This window comes from Rhamphochromis longiceps, linkage group LG15, assembly GCF_057381845.1.
Source record: "Rhamphochromis longiceps isolate RC_006_pf linkage group LG15, R_longiceps_female_GT1.1, whole genome shotgun sequence".
Classification (NCBI taxonomy): domain Eukaryota; kingdom Metazoa; phylum Chordata; class Actinopteri; order Cichliformes; family Cichlidae; genus Rhamphochromis; species Rhamphochromis longiceps.
In genome coordinates, this window is record NC_140571.1 from 41554420 (window position 1) to 41576111 (window position 21692).

General features: G+C 40.5%; 1 protein-coding gene across 2 annotated transcripts in view; it reads right to left on the reverse strand.

The window, feature by feature from the left end:
• The window catches only part of negr1 (neuronal growth regulator 1), a 182639-nt gene that overhangs the window by 103894 nt on the left and 57053 nt on the right, over nt 1-21692 (reverse strand). For both annotated transcript variants that reach the window (XM_085383012.1, XM_085383013.1), the window contains exon 2: nt 16311-16549. In XM_085383012.1, the coding sequence (XP_085239138.1) occupies nt 16311-16549 (239 nt within the window). The remainder of the gene's footprint in view (nt 1-16310; nt 16550-21692) is intronic.

The window sequence follows — 21692 nt, forward strand, 5'->3', positions numbered from 1 at the left end:
AACTACTGCTGTTAAAAAAAGTCGTCAAATAATACATGAACACAAGGTCAGGCATAAACGACAGCCCTCAAAGCTAGCATGTCAGAAGTCTGCAAGAACTTGAGCAGTTTGGGGTCAAAGGTAATCAAATAGTTCCCTGTGAACTTGAAACAGTTCCCTGTGTTTTGCACATCCCTCACAGGACCAGACACCCTTGTCCCATCTACCCCATGATGCAATGGGGTAGATGGATTTTATAAAGTCTGTAAAAACAGCCAAGTGAAAATGCAGACCACTTGAATTACAACAACGACACAAAAACCTGCCTCAGTCTGTTTTCAATGGATTCCTCAGATAATGACAGTTTAATGCCATTCTTTTTTAGTGTGTTTGTACCTTTGTGTGTGCCACAGGCTTGCACTGTGTGCTTTTAAACAAATGTTATACCATACGTGACTCCAATCCTATAAACTTTGAAAGTAGCTTTAGTTTTAGCTTCAACATCAACTGCTGAACTCCCATAGTGTTATTAAACATATCAATCTCAAAAATTTTCAACAGAAAAAAATAAAGCAAAAACACACGCTCAGCCATACGGCAATAATAAAAAGCAATAAAAACGTCCCGAAAAAGAGATGTTTTCTTTTTCTTTCCATTTATTTGAGCCCAGCAGCAATTGAGGAGGTGGACTAACTGGTGGAATGGCAGTACCAAGACATAAAACCTCATCATCCCTTATTGCTTGTCTGTTTTTGGCATCTCTTCATATTCTAAGATCTCCTCGTGGCTACGATGTTGGGCAGGTTAATAAAGGATTAGGACGTTAGGAGCTGCAGCACACAGCAAATAGCTGAAGACACAAATAGATTCCTGGCAAGTGCACATTAGATGATGAACATTATTCCATAATGGTATCATTAAGTATGATGAATCCAGTGATTTACCCGATTAATGTACTGCACGAATTCGCTTGAGGGCCTGGTGACAGTGTATAATGGCGGTACAGTATGATGACTTACTGTATGTCAGTAGCGACACTATACAGATAGAAGCTGGCATGTGTGAAACAAACACAAGTCGAGTATTTTGTAACATAGGTGCACTCTCTACTACATCTGCAGCAGATAGTGTCTTTCCCGTCGATGTGACCTGGTTGTGTTTTGTTGCTGACTCTCAGTAAGCACCTACACATAACTGGATCACTGTTAATGCACCTGGCATACATTCTCACAGTGAAATCTATGCCAATTACTTTAGTTGCAAGCCTGAAGTTATTATTTTTTTCCTCTCAGTTTATGTCAGTGGCCCACTTTTTCGCTTCGAGGCATCATTCGTGTGTGACTGAAACAGAAATGACCCCAATACCGTGGTAACAATAACACACTGGTGAGGCGATGATAGCCTTGGAGAAAAAGAAAGAATCGGACAAACATTGGACAATTCTACCTCAAGCCTCCAAAATGCACTTGCAATGTATGGACGTCGCCGGAGTCATAGAGCGAAACAATTTTCACCACGTCGAAGGTGTGTTATTAGACAGAACGACTTCTGTTATCAGGAGGTTGAAGTTGAGACTTTATCAGTATTTCATGCAAACTGTGTGTATTTATTCTAATAACACACGAGTCATTAATTTGGGAGCTGGTGAGATGATCAAGGCGATAAAAGACAAAAAGAATTGTGAAAGTAAAATCAAACATGCTGAGAACACGCTTTGCCCTGTGCAGCAATGTGAGGAAACTATAGACACCGTTTCTATTCAACTTGTAATTAACCATAACTTTATGATAATAATCCTGTCATGACCTAATGGTGCAAAAATAACATGCTTCCGCAAATGTCACAACCAATACATATGATGAGTAATTGCCAGTGAGGTTAACGATGCACAAAGCGTGATTATGGAGAGCTTGTTACCAATTTCATGCACTTCTGGGGATTTCGTGAATTAAGGGAAATCAATTGATGAAAATGAACTTTTCGAAATACCTTGTGAGAGGCAATTAATCTTCAATGGGAGAGCTGCACTGGCCATGTAATTCAAAGATAAGCTATCTAATTTATTCATGCTAATCAGCGTCTTTAAAGCCACAGCATCTTGCTTATAAACAAAATTCCTCTACGTGTGGGACACTTAAATCTCAAGGATGATTGCTGGTTTTTCAATTAGCTGCATGGCAGCAAAGTGTCTCTGATTGGTGTGGCTACTCACAGGCCCCTTAAATAGTTTACTGTCACAAATAAACAGAGAGACTGTGAGAGGGCATGCAGCTTTCAGGCTGCAAAATGTGAGCCAGGGATTAAATGACCACTGCTATGGGTGCATCTCAGCTCTTAGCTTGTGTGTATGAACTAATAATGTGATGGGACACAATCTTGGCCTCCATCTGTCACTGATCCTAAAGGTCAAAGTTCAACCTTTAGAGCCTGGGTCTTGATTAATGGGGAGAAAGCAGTTTGCAGCTAGCACACACACACAGTCATAACAAAAGAGCTGAGCTCAGTGGGTGTTTGGATCTGCTCTTTATTGGCCTGTTGCTCATCAGTAGGTCTTTGTGTTTCATTATTTAGGAAAAAAAATGTGGATTATTAGTTAAAAGTAGTTATTTAATAGAAAACAAAAATGCTGTACTCATAAAAGTGATTGTGTAATTACGTTTTCTATTAAATTGATGCATTCCCATAAACTTCATTCACAAGAAGCCACCACCTTGAGTACAGTGTCAGAGATGGCCATTCTTCACAATCGCCTTGTATGTATCTGGCTAGAGACAGGCTACAAACATATAGGCCAAGTGAGTTACTTACAGATCACAAACAGCTCTTTCAGTTGTATATGACCATTTAACGTTTAATCATCTAGCTCATTATGACTTTCTACTCCTCCTTCCTCTTTTCCACCTCATCCGCTTCCTCCTCACCTCAAGCCTTATCACCTGAACTGAATTCAGGGCTCTAACACACAAAAACATTCATAAACATGCTTATTTGTTCCTGACATTGTTACACTTAGTTACTGTCAGCAGATCAGACGTGAGACCCTCCTGTCCCAGTGCAGCTGACAGCGAGCTAGCTAAAAAAACAACAACAGCTGGTTATAAACTAACATTATGCCAGCTAACGTTAGGCTGAGTGTCCTGAAAGTCCTAATGTGTCCTAATTGCTTTTGAAAAACAGTTTTATTAAATTTCACATTGCAAAAATGACAGAATGACATTGCAAGAACAGCAGGTCCTAATGTCGGCTAACGGGGGTAAAAACATCGGCTCACCTCCGTTTCTCTGTCATCAGACAGAAGTGAGCTTTGCTGACTCGTATCAAGACTCCTTTTACAAACTTTCACGGCCTCCTCTATAGTGAACACATGGGCGCCAGGTGAGATAAAATGCTGACTGATAGTTTAAACTCACTAAAGATGAATGGTGGCCAGAACTGCTTGTCCTACAACGTCCACCGTAGCTAGGGTTGTGAAGAAAACGGAATTCAGTTGACTGCAATCTGCAATATACTGACATCTAGTGGTGAGATTGTACACACTGTAGCTTTAAGATGCAAAATACCAACCCTGTTGAAATAGCGCCAAGCAGCTGTAGTTTTCGTCTATAGCGCGTACATCTCAGGGAGTAGATACATAAAATGATCGCTGATACCGAACACTGTCTTGTGTGTGCGATTTTAGAGATGCTGTTTTTCAACTACCCAGTTTCTCAGTGAATCTAAATTTAAGATGCCTTTCTGTGCTTTTCATCATACTTGTCAGAGTGCCCTTGAGAGTTCTGATGAGCGTCTTTGAGCACATTAACATAATCTCCACTGGGCTTCTGGAAGACCCTTAACCATCAAAGCAATGCGCACTGCCCTGCCTTTGTTTGTCCATTTGTAGTGCAATTACTGTGAAATATTGCTACGTATCCCTGTGACTGGGCCATGTGGAGCAAAAGAAATCTACATTTTCATGAAGTGCGACGAACTGTCCGGGAAAGTTGGAATCGCGTCGAAACGCACTCGTGGATTGTTTGTCAAACTCACTTCCTCTCCTTCTGTCTCCCTCAGTCATGATTTATTCCTCTCATTGGTGAGTCATATAAGTCCGTGATAAATAGCATCGGCTGCCAAAACAATTCAAGGTTCAAGTGCATAAGAGGATTAGTGATTACACTCAGAGTTTGTGTGTGTGTGGGGGGGTGCATCTATGTAGTATGCACATCTGTGCACAACCACAAACACTGAAAGTGTCTGCATACAGCACGTGTATTATCTGTGTGTGCTCCATTCATTCTGATGGTGCTCCTGTATCAACTGCTTTTCTTCACAGTCGTCCCCATGGGTTGGTAAAGGGAGATTTGGATTAAAAAACACGTAGGTAATACAGGGCAATTCCTGTCCAGTGAGAGCTTTGGAAAGGCCAAAGTCATGAATATTCAATAAGTTGCTCATTATTAAAAACTATCAGCTACTTTGCCGAATACAGATGTCAGTTCCTGCTATTTGTTTACGCTGTTAGTCTCGAAAGATAAAGATGTTAATACAGAACACCAGGACTCTGATCATTTTAAATAAGCATCCCACCTCTGATTTGCCTGTTTTTGTGTCTATGATAATACATCATGTGTCAGGTCACTACAGATGAATGCTGCAGTATCCAGAACATGTAGGTTGAATGTCATGGTTAGACTACTAGTACATAGCTACTGTAATTCAAGCATGTATAAATCTAGTGCGTAGATTTTCATTGCACTACAGTAGTGAACTGATGATTATTTTTATCATCTAAAGATTATTTTAAGTTTAATATTTAAATGGTAAATGGCCTGTATTTATATAGCGCTTTACTAGTCCCTAAGGACCCCAAAGCGCTTTACACATCCAGTCATTCACACACATTTATTTTGTTGATAAACTACCAAAAGTCCACGGCTATTTATTGTATGGTAGTGAGGAGGCTACATTACAATACACAGCTCTTTTAACATCTGTTTCTATTTTTTTCTGTACATTGGTGTAGCAAATTTGTTCTGTATATGTGTTTATGTGAGCTGCTGAGGAATTTTCTATCTATCTGTCTGTCTATCTGTCCATCTGTCTAAAATGTGTGCATAGACTTTCTAAAACAGTCTTATCCTTGAGTGGATTTTGACCTAAACCACTTTTGACCTAAAAGTGGAACAATCCTGCATGTCAAAAATGTGATTCTTTGAGACGGTAAGGAAAAAAAGGTCTGATGCAGTCGCTTAGTTGGAGGGCTCGTTGAATCTAACAAAGACGGAGGGTCTCTGTGACCAGACTTCTACGACAGCTAGTAGTCAAGGAAGCCAACAAAGAGGAAATCTCTCCCTGCTCTTTAATTGCACTTTGGGCAGAAGATAAATCTCGCGGACGAGACAGGCGGGCGGCACCCCACTGCTGGTGGTCAGTTTACATTCAGGGTGATGTATGCAACAGTGCTGTAAGGCCAGAGAGCGCAGCCTGTGATATTTATCTGCCCAATTAGGGCCAGTATATCTCTGAGATGTCTGCCAGTGTTTCCCCCCCAGCAAATCAGTTTCACAGCCATCCCACCATTGATGAAGGTTATGCTGTATGATAAACACAGCCTAGAGGACAAGCACGCTTGTATCCACACACAAGTGAGAGAATTCTTATTTCTGTTGTGATTTACACCTCTGAGAACCAAATGTTTAACACCACAAAAGCCATGGGCTGACACGTCTAAGCCTGACTGACTGTGTGAACAGTCAGTCAGGCTTAGGGGGAGAACGATGCCAGAGTAGCACGCATGTTCACAATTCAAAAGTTCAAATCAGACGGCATGTGGCAGGAAAAACTGGGCAAGGACTGGGTAATGTATGCTCATGAAAATGAAATAGACATTTTCATTTGAAAAGCAATCAGGGTTTATATACGACTACGTATGACTTTTAAACAAACCAAAAGAAAAACAGTCAAAATCCCTCTGTTCTACCGAAGATCAGTCAGGTAGAAAAAACCAACAAAAGTCATAGTTGGAGCCACGTTAAAATCGTTTCTGGTAAGTTTTATTGATTACTCTTTGTTTCCCTGATCGTGTTTTAGTCGAGCAGGACCAGGACTCGACTGCTCAACTCCCTGCTCGACTTCCTGCAGGTATCTCTGTTTCTGCTCTGCAGTTACTGGTTCTACTGTGTCGATTGTCATCTCGCCGTGCCTCCCCGTCATCACCACAGTTGGTCACAGCAGTAAAATGTGTCCCTGATTTATCGTTATTTGGTTTGTCTGTTTTCTAAACTACTGACAGAGTAAACACTGATCAGCACTTAATACGAACTACTTGCAGGTGGGGTCAAGTTTAATTATTTAGGACATCACAACAGTAAATGGATTACTCTACATGTCTCATTCTCACATTCATACAAGACCTTTTTCCTACATCTAACTGCTTTTTATTTGATCATTAATCCCTCCTTCCTGCACTGAAAAAAACAACCAGACTAATCTGAGGTGTGTAAGCGGGAATAAGAATGTGTCACAGACAAAATTAAAAAAAGAAAAAGAAAAACAGCACGAGACGACAACAACAAGTGACTAATTTTGACAACTCAACAAACTCAAAGGTTCTCAGAAGTCTTAAATCATGATTTTATTGCACCTAATGAGACAAGATGAACAACATCACCCGCATCAAACGAGATGACGATGTGGAAACATAATGGGGAATTCAGTCTGCTAATTCTTCTAGCGTGGTATGCCTATATTGTTCCAGCACAAATGCTGTGACAATGTAAAACATGTCGAACTCACCATGACAACAGCCAGACATGAAGTTTAAGAAAAGGCTAATTAAAGAAAAAAGGCACTGAGAGTTAACAGCGAGGCTTTTTACTTGAATAAGACACAATTAACAGTTAAAAGAGAGGAAACTGGAATTAAAGCCTAATTAGGTCTTGGTTCAAATAAAGGCCAAGTTCCCGCTTTACCTGAAGTAAATAAAGCTTTGATTTAAGCAGCTACAGCTACCCATGATTCATTAAATCACTTTTCAAGTTTATTTCTATTATATTTTAATTAAATTATACATCTTATGCATGTTGACTCGTGTAATGTTTTCTCACATGCTCGACTCTTTTTAAAACAATTTTGGCCTTCCCGGCATTAAAGGTGTTATCTAAGCTGGAGTGTCTGTGCACTTTCACGACTCGAGGTAATTTATTGAATATTTATGGCTATCGGCAACAATGAGTGACAGCAGAGATTTATTTTTCCTGCCCATTAATCTAATGTTATCCACGAGTACAGGCATGCAGAGAACACATGAAAAAAACCAGAGGATAATTGAAGTGGGACACCATCCAAGAAAATTCACGGGGAGTAACTCTACATTCTGTGGTTTTCGGTGGAAACAAACCCATTACTATAATCTGGAGAATAAAGCTATACAGCGCATACATTTCAAAGTACAAAAAGTATAAAAATAAACATCACTCCATATTTTATTGTTAATAAAATAAAACCAGCATGCACAAGGCAATTACATTTTTACATAATAGATCACGTGGAATGTAATTTTGAGGAATTTACAGACGTAAAAAGTGACAACGTGGAGGTAAATTTCATGTTAAGCTCTTTTACCTGTGAATACCGTTCAAGGCTCCAAATGAAAGTTTTCTCCACTCAAGCTGCCTCTATTCTCTATTCTCTAGAGAAGACAGACGTGAGAGCTGAGCGGCTGACCTTTAACCTCACTCATTTTAATTAACAATGCCTAATATCAGCCATTTTCATAATGAGGATTCACTTTAGGCTCACGCAGATGCTCAACCAACTGCACACACGCGCACATGTGCATGCAGTTGTACAAATATATATTGCTGCATGCACGATGAGAGAAATTTACAAGAGCTTAGATAAAAATTCACAAACACAGACACCCACACAGAGACACACACACACACACACAAACGTGCAATGATTGGTGGCTAACTAAATGTCAGGGGCCATAATGGCAAATCTGTTCCTTTAGACGCACTCATATTCTCTCCACACTTTCCCCTGCAATATAAATGGCAGCCACATTGTTTCAGTGCATTATTATTCCACTGAGGCCTTGATACTCAGTTATTCCAGCTGATGCTGATTCACTATTCCCTGTTCATAGAACATCTTTTCACAGGCATTAGAAGCTATTGCAGTAATGTTGTCAAAGTGTCTGTTTTCCACTTTGATAGCAATCATCATGCAACAAGTCTTTCATCTAAAACTAGATAAAACTAGATAAGTCAATAATCTCAGTGTAATTCATCTTTTTTTAATTAAAATCAAATTTTATCTTAATAAAATTTCTAGTTGTAACAGTAATTCTAGCTCAGCTAAAATGTAACTTTGGTTAATGTAACTAAAAACATCAAGTGTAACACACTACAGCTATAAAATGCTCGGCATTGGTCTCCACATTGCTTTATATACATTGTTATACCTTAGTAGTGAAGAGTGTGTCGTTCCCACAACACTGCTTTCCTCCCGAGGTCCCCGCAGCTGTTGAAAGCAATGACTTACGCAAAGACTGGAAGTCCCTCTATATGCACGTAAACCAGTTCACAGAACTCCGATAATCACAGAATGTTTTCCTTCATCGTGTGCTTGAGCTTAGCGCAGCTGTACAGTAGGCGACAGTAGGCCTTCGTGCGAAGGCGTGTCACAGAGCGCAGTCGTCAAAGTTCAATCAGTTGAGTTGCAGGTTGAGTCCAACGCACACAGAGATAAAGATCATGTTTATTACTCATTTAAAAATAAAAAAGCCGCATTTCTGTCCTTATCGGCTGAAATGACTGCTTATACAGGAAAATTACTCCTCTGATTGTTCATTCCTTGTAACGCTTGTAGACTATTAGAGTAAATGTCTAATCTAATAGCAGCATTCAGTTTAATCTTCAGGTAAGCTGCATCGACTGTTGACAAAATGTCCCGCCGTGTTTCAGTTTCACTGAAATATGCAGAAGTTAACTTTAAACTTTTTAAGCTACTTGACATCGAGTTTAAAAGGAAAATTGTTTAACCAATATGTGCAGTGGGAGCAATCTGTTTGAAATTGAATCAAGAGCAAAGCAGAGCTAGGTTGCAATTACGTGTAAATTTTATAACATCGATGTCACTAATACTCAAGTGGAGTTTGTGACAGTCAGTGAAGGAGAAATGGCAACGCAAAGGCATTCGCTGTGTGGATTTTGTCACAGAGGTGCTTTAGCGATGCTTGACAGGACTGTATTTTCGGGCTCAGGTCACGAGAAAATGAAATCTTTTTTTTAAAAGCACCCAACAATTAATGAGACTGACAGAATCATAGCACATTACGAATAAACTGCGATTTGCTTGGTCTTTTTATGCCATGTAATTACACACTGCTTCTGCGCTGACATTAAAGAGAGGAGCTGCAACCGGAGGTTTAACCCTCCATTTCTCTTCTCGCTGTGAAACACTCTTTCCAGGCTGACTCACTCCATGGGCGTGGGCGACTTTTCACTGTGGATCCGCTTTGATCCATATTAATGTCCAAAGCATTTTCATCACATACAGGATTACTGCTCACATTTTTGAAAAACGTTAACCCCTACGAAGCAATACACCACGCCAGGGCAACATGTAAAATCCCACATGAAATCCTATATCTTTAGACATACTGCATTATGTGAACAAGATTTCTCTTAACAAATTCATGGTGATGAAACCTTGAAATGCATTTCCAATGCCTGTGTGAGCAGCTACTGATGGTGAAAGGAAGTATGCTTCTTTCCCCTTCCTCGCTGTGACAAGATATTCTTAGATGAGAGGTGCTGTGCATATTTAATGCATTATCACATCTACAATCTTAATTAACCGAGAGCGAGGAATAGAATGGCGGCTGAGGAGGAGGCCGCTTATGTGATGTACAGAAGGGGCGGGCTGGGCCTGATGCCAATCTTTCAGTATCCTGCATCAGATGCTGTTCGGGGGGGGGGATTGCTGCTAAGTTAGTGTAAGCGGGATGGAGAGAGGAGAATATGCAGACGAGGAAGAACAGCAGGGTTCACATGAACTAGTTACTTCATGGTCAGAGCATTTCGCATTCACTCAATAATCAGTGCACAGCCACAAGGCAGAGCCCATTTGGTTTAATCTTGTTAAGTCGAGTATTTGAAGAATGGTCTAACTGCTCGGCACCTGTGCCAAAAGTACCTGGAGGAAAACAGGGACCCTTTAGTAATTTAGCAGACCCCCTGTGGCCTTATGATCACTGCTTTTGGCTGAGATTACGTGAGAGAGAGAGGGCGAGCGGGCACTGGCACCTTCAGAGGACTGTTGTTGTGATTTCAATTTAAAAAAAAAAAAAAAAGTAGATCTGGAGTTGAGCTGAGTTTAATCTTTGCATCACTCTGTGGAATATGAATATGCTTCTCTGCATCCGACAGACCCGCAGTCCTCTCATCTTCCTATTTTTGTTTTGGCGCACTGAGCTTACTCCATGTGCAATGACAACAAAGAGAAAATGTGGTGCCGAGACGGTGCCCTCGGCGTTGTGTGTCTCTGAGCTGTAATGCCAGTGCAATTCTGAACAATTTTTCCACCCACCTATCAGGGGCGCCGTTTGCAAAAAAGCTATGGGGGGTGGGAGGGGCACAGATGCAAATGTCTAATTTGCTGAGGTGACATAAGGTCTCTGAGGGGGATAAATGTCACACTGAGATTAAATGATTCTTAGAGAAGACAGCAAAGTCATATCCCACCTCTAGCCTCTAATAGAGCAGCATGTGATTCATGCATTAAGAAGCGTGACGATAACTAGAGATTCCTGGTGCCGTAGGTTCGGGTAAGGAGAAATCCCGAGGGATGCGACTCCAGAGAAGGAGGGAAAAAAATTCTCGTCTTTACCTCCGACTTCATCCGCTCGTATAAAACTGACGTTATTTCTCATTGCCATAAATAATGTAAAGGTTTCTGCTGAGCGAGAGACGACTAAAAAGGAAACACATGGAGATTCAGTTTTTTTAAAAAAGAAGAAAAAAAGTAGAACAATTCCAAAAACAGCTTTACATATTTATCAAAGTTACAAACTTTCAGTGGGTTCTCAATTTGCCAAGTCATCATTGTTAAGGGACTGGTGAATTTTAAGGATTTATGAAGCGAAGCGTTGAACATTACTTCCATCTCCATCACAAGCTGTCCCTTAAAAATGTCCAACTTTTGGCAAATGTTCCTCGCTTGTATTTTAGCATTCGTCTTTTCTGCCCCACAGCTTGGTGAAATATTCAAATATTCATTTTCAAATCTGTAAATGACCGGATGCAAGAAAGCCACTCCCTGCACTGCAGACAAAGATATTCATTTCAGATAAGCATAATTGCTCGGTGGATCAACTACTCAAAGACCCAACCATGCACCTGAAATGAGTTGAGACCATTGCATATTTTCATGCAGTAATCCCTTCTTGCTCCAATTTTCCATGTTACTCTTCCATGGTGCACCGTCAAGCAAAGTAAAAACGCCCCAAAAAAATCCAACGCCATGAAATCCTTTTAAGTCAACTGTAACATTTGTGTTGCGGTATTAATAAATGTTGCATGCTTGGACTGAAAAGCTCAGATTAAAGTGTCTGTTTTTTTTTCTTAGCAAGTCTTCCCTTTCATTTCAGCAGATGAAAAAAACAGCATGCTCCCAGAAGCCTCTGCAACATGACAGAGCGGCTCCTCTGCTGCATCTCATCTGTAAAGAAATCCCTCTGTTCTCGATGAGTGGGCTTAAGCATGTGTACACAACTACCACACAGTGACAGGTAAGGTTTCCCAGTGCACAGTTTTGACAAAGAAAATGAACTGAAGTACAATATGGGGTAAAATGGCAGCGATGCCAGAAGACCACACATATGCTTTGGGACAGAATGGCTGGCAATGTAATGAACCAAATTTTTTAACAAGCTCTAGCGACCTGTCAAAGACATGCCTATCGGCATTCATCAGCTGGAGGTAGTCATCTGTATTTCAGCATACTTCCTGCCTGCAGCTCCCTCTCAGATACACAGAGCTGTCTGTCCATTTGCCTGATGACTCAACAGATTTAGATACATAACACAATCAAAACGCCATCAAGCTTTACTGAAAGCTGATAGTACATTTAGGGATCTCCATGTTTTACACTTTTTCACATGATTATATCGTCCGCTCATCATCCATCAAGGAAACAGTGACCACATCCCTTCATATAGCGTTCAGATATTTTTGTTTTCTGCTATCACTACCCAGTCTTTGTCCTACACTACAGGTTTAACGAAGCTGCAGGCTCTCTGCTAAACAGCTTCTGTTCAGCCTCGTTATTGTTTATGTGAAATAAAATGCAGTTCTCAGACATCACTGACTTTGATGGTCAACATGTTACATTTGCGAACAACAGTTGCTATTTGTAGGTCAAACTTTTGCCAAATCTTAGCCATTATGTCACATCCATCAGGAATTCTAGCCATTCCAAGACTTATTATGCAGCTGACAGCTGGCACATTAGCTTCGGTTTGATTGTGGCCATATGGCCAGTGGTGAGGAGCTGCCATGACCCACAACACCCCTGGTAAGATTCCCATTACAAACTGTTCTTCGGAAAACCAACGCCTACAAAAACATGACGGTCGTGCAGCTCACATTACTGCCTGCCAAGCAGCTGATTACAGTTTATCACATACATATTCAGAAACATGGTGTACCTGTAAAATGTGGCCCGAGCAGGGAAAGCAACGCTATGTGCGTTCTGTCCATGTGAATATCAGCAAATAAAAGCAGTCTTCACTCTCTTCCCTCCACTCTAGTCAATCCTAGAATTGCTTATAACGGCTGCTCAATGGGGCAAATTCAACAATGTGAACACAATAGGTTAGTGTAAAAAAAGTATGAGATTTTCTTATTATAACCTCCAGACAAAGGTGCTTTCATTATAACCTTTTGACCAGCAATTAGCCCTAACTTATAGGGATGTGTTGACCTTTTCTCTCCTGGTACCTAACCCCAAGCAGTCTTACTAATACCAGTGCCCATTTGCACCCCCCCATTAAAAATTTGCATTACACATCTTACTGCATGGATCTCATTGAAATTCCAGCTCCTAAAAGTTCAACATAAGAAGCACAATCATTCTGTATTACTGAGCTTACAGATATAATACAATTTCAAGCTTCTGTGTGCCTTTTCAAAATGACTTTTCCTAAAAAAAAAAAACTGCAGAAAATGTACTTTTCAGAAAAAGTTTGATGCGTCAACCTTTAATAAAGGCAACTGAATGCCAATGGCCACTTTTATTACCTACACAGGAAGGGACATGCAGAACAGTGTTTCGTGCCCCATCTTACTGATATGTGATCTACTTTATAAAATCAGTATTCAAGGCCAGTTTGAGGAATCTCTTTAAAGTGAACAGACACATTTCTAGAAGTAAATTCATCATTTGCTGAGAGGAAGCGAACGCCTGTGTGCTTGTGTTGGTGTGTGCGTGCGTCTGGGGGTGTATGCTTTCACTTGAGGAAACGCTAACAAGACTCAAGACTGCTGATGGACACATTGGCAGAGGCGGGATTTGCCCCTGTGACCTTTCAGCTATAGCACAGTGGCTATAACTGCAGAGGCGCTGCGGTGCTCTGAGGAGTTGACAAGTGCTGATAGAACTCTGCATTTATATTAAAGGTTTAAGCCTATCTTCATTAACAAACAATAAGTGAGGCTATGGACGCTCAATTTCTTGATGAGAGATTAAAAAGAAATTAGATAAGGTGCATTTGCACTAAAGACTTCTCATGACTCTGAGGGTACCAGCTCACCAGGGAGCTGCCCGGAGAACTACAAACTTTCAGGGCGCTTGTTTTTTTCTGCTTGCATTCGCACAGCCAATTATATTGACCTGTTTTTGCTTGCTGTTGTCATCTTTGTGAATGGTGGCACGCCCCACTCTGTGATGTTGTTTTAGCTTGCCGTGCACTCTTTAGTTTTAATTACCTGAGGCACACGCCGCAGCTGTAGTGGCTGGTGTGGAGACCCGCGTGTACGAGTAGGTCAGATTTACCACCTTTTAATTGATAGATGAGTGAAGCTCAAAGATTCCCAGATTATAGACAGGAAGCTGCTACAACGGCTTGAAAAGATGAGACTTTCTGGAGAAAACGCTTCAACTTCTTCTGTTTTACATCAGCACTGATTCAGCACACATAACATCCATCATTAAGAAGAAGACTGCAGGGAGTCAAGCGCCAGCATGAACAGTTATGGGGCTGTGATGTGGTCACAGTTGACGCAGGTAACAACAAACAGGAAGGTGACGACAGCAGAATCGGAAAGGCCGAGTTTCAACCAGAAAAGTTTTTCAGCAAAGTGACGACAACCGGCCCAAGAAGGAGGTTACACACTAAATCTAATCTGTAGCTCTATGCACTATCTATCCACCTGCTGTAACTTTATTATGCTAACCTGCACAGACGGATCAGCAGAGCTGTGTCGGTGCAGCTCCACAAAGTCAGTGCGATCTTTCACTTTCTTCTAATCCTGTCTCCGTTTGAGATTTACTGATGCCAAATATATCACGCTGACAGAAAAAATCTCATATTTTTCACGTGTTCTTATATGTAAGAATAAAACCTGGACTTCACTGTTGATTTCAGTTTTTGCCTCCAACTTTCACTCAGATAGCTGATGTTTACCTGCAATTTTGTCTGCAGGTTTGCCAGAAAGTTACAATCAACTAAAAGATTTTTCTATGAAACGTTGTACTTTGTGGACTGACACGAAAATGGATGGGGTGGAGTCCGTCCTCCAAAATAGGACCTATAAAAAAGTACCAGGAGTATAGCATTTAAATTCTGTGACCCTTTAAAACCGACAGGATTGTTAGGATTGTTAACCAAAGGCCATTTTTGAACGGCAGTACAGTGAATGCGCTCTCATCAGCAGCCAAACAAGCACAATTGTTCAAACACCACTTTGTACCTTCGAAACCAACCTTAGTTGCCGCTCTACGCCCACACAGTTTAATATTTGCACACTACAGGCAGCAGATTAAGAAATTTGGGGAAACAGACTGTTTTAAAAGCGCGCTGCTTTCATGTTGTGCTGCTTGTTGAACAGGGACGGACACCTGAGAAGGTAAACAGTGATTTGTTTTGACTACTCTTCTTATCCCCGGCGAAAAGTGCTACCTCACAGGATAGCAGTTTACAGAAGCGCCGTCTGTGCTGTTTGCGAATTGATGTGACTCTTTTTTTTTCTTTTCCAAACCCTAGTGCTCATGTACCAGTTTAACGTGGATAAAGGCGAAACAAATATTTTCAATTACGGCTCACAACAAACAAATCAAACTGTAGGTAGGATCACATGCCTGAAAAGAATTTTCATAAGCTCTCTCCATATGTCACAACAGAGACGCCAGCTGGAGAGCTATTTCCACTTGCACATTTCACATATCACTGCTCAAACTTCAGTGCTCCTGACCCTCACCTCTTCTATTAATACTGTGCTGCTTGTGCGGAGGTGTGCAACATTATGTTTTCATAAATTAATCCTTAACTTGGCTAGGCTTAAAGCAGAATGAGAATAATTTGTTGTGCATTTTCAATTAATCTGATACCTGCCGAGGGGTGTGTGTGTGTGAATGTAGGCCAGGAGACAATGTTGTGAAATAAATATTAGGATTAAGAGAGAGACATTTTTTAATGAAATCTTCACATCAGCCTAGAAAAGAAACATAACACGGGTGGGCCCATTAAAATCCCTAAAAAAATGCACGCTGCCCGAGATAAAGCCTAATGCAGACAACCTCTAAAAAGCTCAGTGCCAGCACATTTGTGTCGAAAACTAAAATTCACAACATTATCGTCTGCTAAGCAATGCATAGTGCATATATAGCATATCAGCAAGTGCAGGATGTAGTTAAAAGTTATCAGAATTGGATCTCTTTTTGTTTTGCCTGCTGCGACAAAATCCAGATAGGCCTGATTAAAGCTACTTTGCCTCCAGTAATTTAAACCAACCGGCTTTTTGCTGCATGGCCTGCGGGCATACAATGTACCTTAAAATGTCGGTTTCCCGTCACCGAAGCAATTTCTCAAGCCTTTGCCTTTGTGAGCAATACATAAGGTGTTAGATCAGAAAAAGGCACAGGACGGAAGCTGCAGCTCGCTTTTTGTGATGCTTGAAAACTCTGCGCCTACGATTTAAACAACCAAAATTGAACTGCAGATATGTGCAGACAACTGAAACACGTGCATGCTTGGAAATGGAACAATGTAAGTTATGATAATCACCAACATATACATATGCTACACACAGACAAAGTAAAGAACACGCATGGCCTGCACGCACCTTTTACAATGAGGTTGAGGAGCTTTGGCCGTGGGTTACGTTCACTCTGAATCGAGCATGTGTAAAGGCCATCATCAGTTACATCCACTTTCTGTATCTGAAGGCTGTACTCATGTTTGTCTCCAACACTGGACACTATGGACACACGTGGATCCACAGACCACTTGTCATTCCCTGCGAATATGATGCTTGAGCGGTTCAGCCAGGCTCCTTTAGAGATCCCATCCAACAAGTAGCACCTGGATCAACAAAAAAAGACACATTTAGATTTACTTGGAAAAACACATCCGTCTCATCATCTTTGCTGAAGAATGTCTTTGACTTATTAGCAATGTCTAGAAAATGTCACCTTTCTTGACAAATATTACTGTCTTCCTATTTAGAAGACACCTCCTGCTGTTTATTATTTTTTTAACTCAGAAAACAGGTGAAATCTTTAATGTGCCAAAAAGCGAGTCTCACAAAATACAGAAATCTCATCAACTTGACAAAGTGATTTAACATGTAAGAAGTTCAAGGTTGCTTTGAGATTTGATTTGTTTTGAGACTAAATTATCCCAAAGCCATCAGAATAACAAAGACTGCGCTGTTGTTGACACTCTAAACAAGTTCAAAGTGAAATTCTTTGTCACATTTTCAGTGGCATTTTAACAGTTAAGTGTTAATAGGCATCTTTATACTTAAGCAGTTGACTGACTGAAGGTGCGTCTGACTTAATTTAAGGCAAACTGATGAGTTTTATGACAAAAAGACACAAACTACAGCAGTCAGAAAAGAAACACTTGGAACTGTACTCCAAACAGAGTCCGAGCAGATTGTGAGTGCCTGTTGCCCTAACACACGCCCATGTGCGAAGAGCAGCACTGTTGACAGTCTAGAGATTCAAACCTTCAACCTTTGCATCACCAGGTAAGGTTACTTACTGACTGCAATGGGGAGACATGGTTGTCAACACACCTTGCCAGAAACTTAGACAATGACATAGCGTGTGCCAAACTGAGATATGTTTGTGTCTTTGAAGGCAGGAATCTTAAAGTATTCAAAATGGGAAACAGGGATGGGCAAAATTATAGGATGATATTTCAAGGAAATTAGATGTTTCTGGTATTTCTGACAGTATAGAAAAGAAAATAGTGAACGATGCTTTATCAGTGATTGCAACATGCAGGAAGCGGCATCTTTTACAGCAAGTAAAATAAAGGGCATTTCCTTCCTTCTTTTCCAATCAGTTACTGTTAATGAAAACTACCTAATTTGAAGTGTGAATCTGCTGCTACAGGGTGCCAGCAAGGGCAGCCTTGTGGTGGTATATTAATGTGTGTCTTAAAGTGTCATATTTAGATATCATTGCCATAGCAACACCTTGTGTTTGCAGAACAGCGAGACAAGCCCAGGCATGTCTGCCAGCAAGAGCCACATATTACGTCTCAAATGACGATTTAGTAGCTAAAAGGAAGTTACTTGAACAACGGTGATTTGAAAAATGTGCAAGAAAACTGCTCCTGCAGTCGATTCTGTTCCACGACTTGAGACAAACACACAACATCGTGCACAATCAGGCAACAAAGAGATACTAGCAGCTGGTGATGTGCGACCCAAATGTAAACAATGAACTGAACCAAGCATCGCTGGAGCACTTGATAGCAGCGCTCCAGGAAGAGAAAACGGTGAATGGAAATTACTGGTACAGTTACTTTAAGCAGCTGGTTCAAACGTTTGACCCAAGATAAAACAGTTTAGGTCAAATATATTTTTCAATATTATTATGTGATAATATCCTGAAGCTCCTGAAGAGTTCAAAGATTAAGTTAGTTTAGTTATTCTTAAATGCTAATTGTTCAATAATATTTAGGCTACTTTGGTCCACACGTTTGATTTAGGCTGTCACTGGAATTATTACTGTGTCACTGATATTGCATATCATGCTGTTGGTGGTGTTACTTTATTTCAACAGATTCACCAAATTATTGTAATTATTGTATTAATATTGTAGGAACCCAGGTAGTGTTTTTCCTGGAAAAACTGGGATATTGCATGTTGGGTTGAGCTTTTTAACCAGTAACCAGTTAATCAGTAATTTCTGTTCACCATCTGATCTTCCTGTCATACAGAGCACATCTAGCAAGTGCTCCAGCCATGCTCATTTAAGTCATTTGTTTACTTCTGGCAAATCACCAGATGCTAGAATCACTTCCTTTGTACTGGTTGTACTCGACAGTCTGTACACCAGCCTTCAAAAAGCACAATGCCTTGTTGGAGGTAAAAGTAAAAGGAGGTTAAAGTAGCTCTCTTTTTAATACATATGTGTGTGTGTGTGTGTGTGTGTGTGTTTATTGTTTGTTTAGGTTCATTAAGTTATTCTAGCTCATTTGTTATTGTATTACCCTTGTGTTAAGTCTCCCTTGCCCTTCATGTGTTTATGTCTGTGTGTCTTATGTTGTCAAGTTCATGTTGTCGTTTCTGTCATCTTCCCCTGTACTCAGTCTCCCTGGTTCGTGCGCCTACCCGTTATGTGTCATGTCTGTGTGGCTCTTGTTGTCTAGTTCGTTTCATGTCTATGTCTCTGTGTTTCCTGTTTTATTTTGAAAGAGTCTGTTCTTTGTTCACTGCATTTAATTTACTCTCCCCTGTGTTGTCATTGTTTCATTCTAGTCAGCTGTGTGCCCATGTGTCTCCACTTCCCCATATCACCTCATGTGTGTATTTGGTCCTCAGCCTTGCTGTGTTCAGTGTCGCGTCGTCTGTGTTCTCACCCACCATGTTTGTATTCATAGTTCTCTGTGGCATCATAATGCCAGTTTCCCAGTTTAGTTATAGTTTAGTTTCGTCACTGTGCTTCTGCCTTGTTTGACCCACATGTCATCAGCCAAAATAAAGGCTCGCTTTTCGTTTGAACTCAGTTTCGTGTCTGCACCTGAGTCCTCCACACACTCTCCACTCGGTCTGCCACTGCGGATCGTGACACATATATACATATATGAAAACATTATATATGCTCAAGTTTCATAGTGTTAGATTTTATTATACAGTAGTGTCTGTGTTTGCAGCACTAACTGAAAACTGCATCGACAAACCATGGCCAGTCATTTTTGGCAGTTTTCAGTGGATCACTTTGAAATATTGGAGGGAGCAGTGGAACAAGAAAGAGCTCCCAGAGTGTGCATTTGATGTAGAGTGCAGGTACACGACCACCACCACCACCTTCTTAGATAGGTAACCAACTTCCACTCTCGTTGAGCCCTGCTGTTTATAGACTCATGCTATGTGCAGCATAAGATCACATCACGGTCCCACCCAGAGTGGAAAAGGCCAGCTATTGCCTGATTTTCTTTTCCAATTACAACACCGTAGTTTGTGTTCCTGCCTCCTGTATTGTGTGATCTGCAGTTTTAAGCCTCATGTACAGCTAGCAGAAGGAACTACAGGTACAGCTGAATCAACAAGGACTGAAATATTTTAAACACTGAAAACGAGGCAACTGGAACACAACAAAAATAAATTAGTATTACTTTTTCTGTTCAATGTTGCAATTTAGATTATTTAACATGATTAGTTATAAAAGCATACACCGTCATCTCTGATCAAAACTGGCACAACATCAACCTTAAACAGACAGGTACTCAGGTTGGTTCCATGTAGAACAGAGATCTAGCCACACGTCTCTTGCAAAGTGAGAAATATCAATCAAATTATTCTGAAAGAATTAAATGCATGTGTCTTCATTCTTTGTAACTAATTTGCTAAATGATTGCAAACAGAGAACCATTAACCCCTTATTCATGTACACAGATTATTATTACCAGAGAATGTTTTTTCACATGTAAACGACACTTTAAAGCTGGTAAGGTTTAAGCCTATCTGCATTAATTCTCTATCATTTTTTCCATTGTGAAATGAACGTGTTGGGCTGTTACATCCACTGTAACGCCATAAGCCTTCCCCTGATGTCAGGATCATAAACCCTGTGATGCCGCTGTTTTTGTCTGAAGTTGGTTACCTCAGCAGGATGAGAAATGAACCCCAGAGAAAGAGATCGTGAATTTGAGTCAGGGGTGAAAGTGGGCTGGAACAATCTGTAACGGCGTTCTGGCACCTTCAATTAACGAGCATTTAAATCTGATAGGCAGGTTAATGTTTATGTCGATGAGTTCATTTTTTGTGTCCTGTAGTCTGGAGTTACTCCAGTGACAGCAAGGAGATACTTTCTCAATAATAAGAAAATAATCATATCCCACAGGACTGCCCATTTTTTCCTCTCATGCATGTGAGCTGGTGTAGATGTAAATGCAGTTGGTCGCAGTACTTCAGGATTTAGCTGGACGAGAAGCATAAACAGAATAAAGTTCTTTGAAGTTACAGATAATATAAAATGCAAATAAATGTTCTTTATTTCCCAGGGAGAGGAAAAGAAAGTTTATAAGTGACACTGTCAGAGACTGAGAAAGATGTAAGAAACACAGGAAAGGGAATGGAGGTAAAGACTTCTCGGCACATGAAATCTGATAAAGTGGAAATTTAAACCTTTCATGTAATGTCCTCATTCCTTTTAGAGCTTTTAAATCAGATACTTGAGCTATAAATTATGTGCGGATTAAATTGCGCTTTTCCATAGTACAAGTATACTAATTTTGTGTTATTCAAAGGTTGCATGAAAATGCCAGGCAGTTTAGTGTTGGTTACACTGCTTAGTTTGTAGTAATGTGGTGAATAACGTCTCCACCATAGGCTGGACTGGTACAGAGCACCCTGTTCATGGTAAATGGTAGGTTAGGTCAAACGTAGACAATCAAATATATATAATAAATCATTATTATTTAGGGCAATGATCATGACACCCAATTCTACTTTTTATATGCCCGTTATAGTGTCTAAGGATTGGAAATCAGCCATGTAGCTCATGAATCATCTGCTTATATCTTGTTGAACTGTGAAAGTGAAAGTGCTAAACCTGTGAAAAGCAGTGAATACAGGAGTAGCAGCACAGGTCACAGCCTGTACACAAAGAAACATCTATATCACAAAACAAGCAAATATTTGACTTATTTCTAAGTAATTCACTTCTTCATACTACACCGCTACACCCGACCTTGGGGGTCCCCACCTGCACAATCCCAGTTTAACCCCTACGTGTTTCACTCTTCCTAGAACATCTAAGCATGAACCAGCAATGTTCAGTAAGTAATAAATACAGCTGGGAATATTTTTCAACCATAACAAGACATTGACCAAAGACCACCAGCTGATGTTTATTTAACGCTGAAATTATATGTTGGATACAGTTTCTGAATTTAAAAAACTTTTTAGGGACTTTTTAATCTTTTGGTTGGGGACACTGTGGGGCGTTTGCTGGTACCGAGTGGGGCAAAGGAACAGTGTCACATT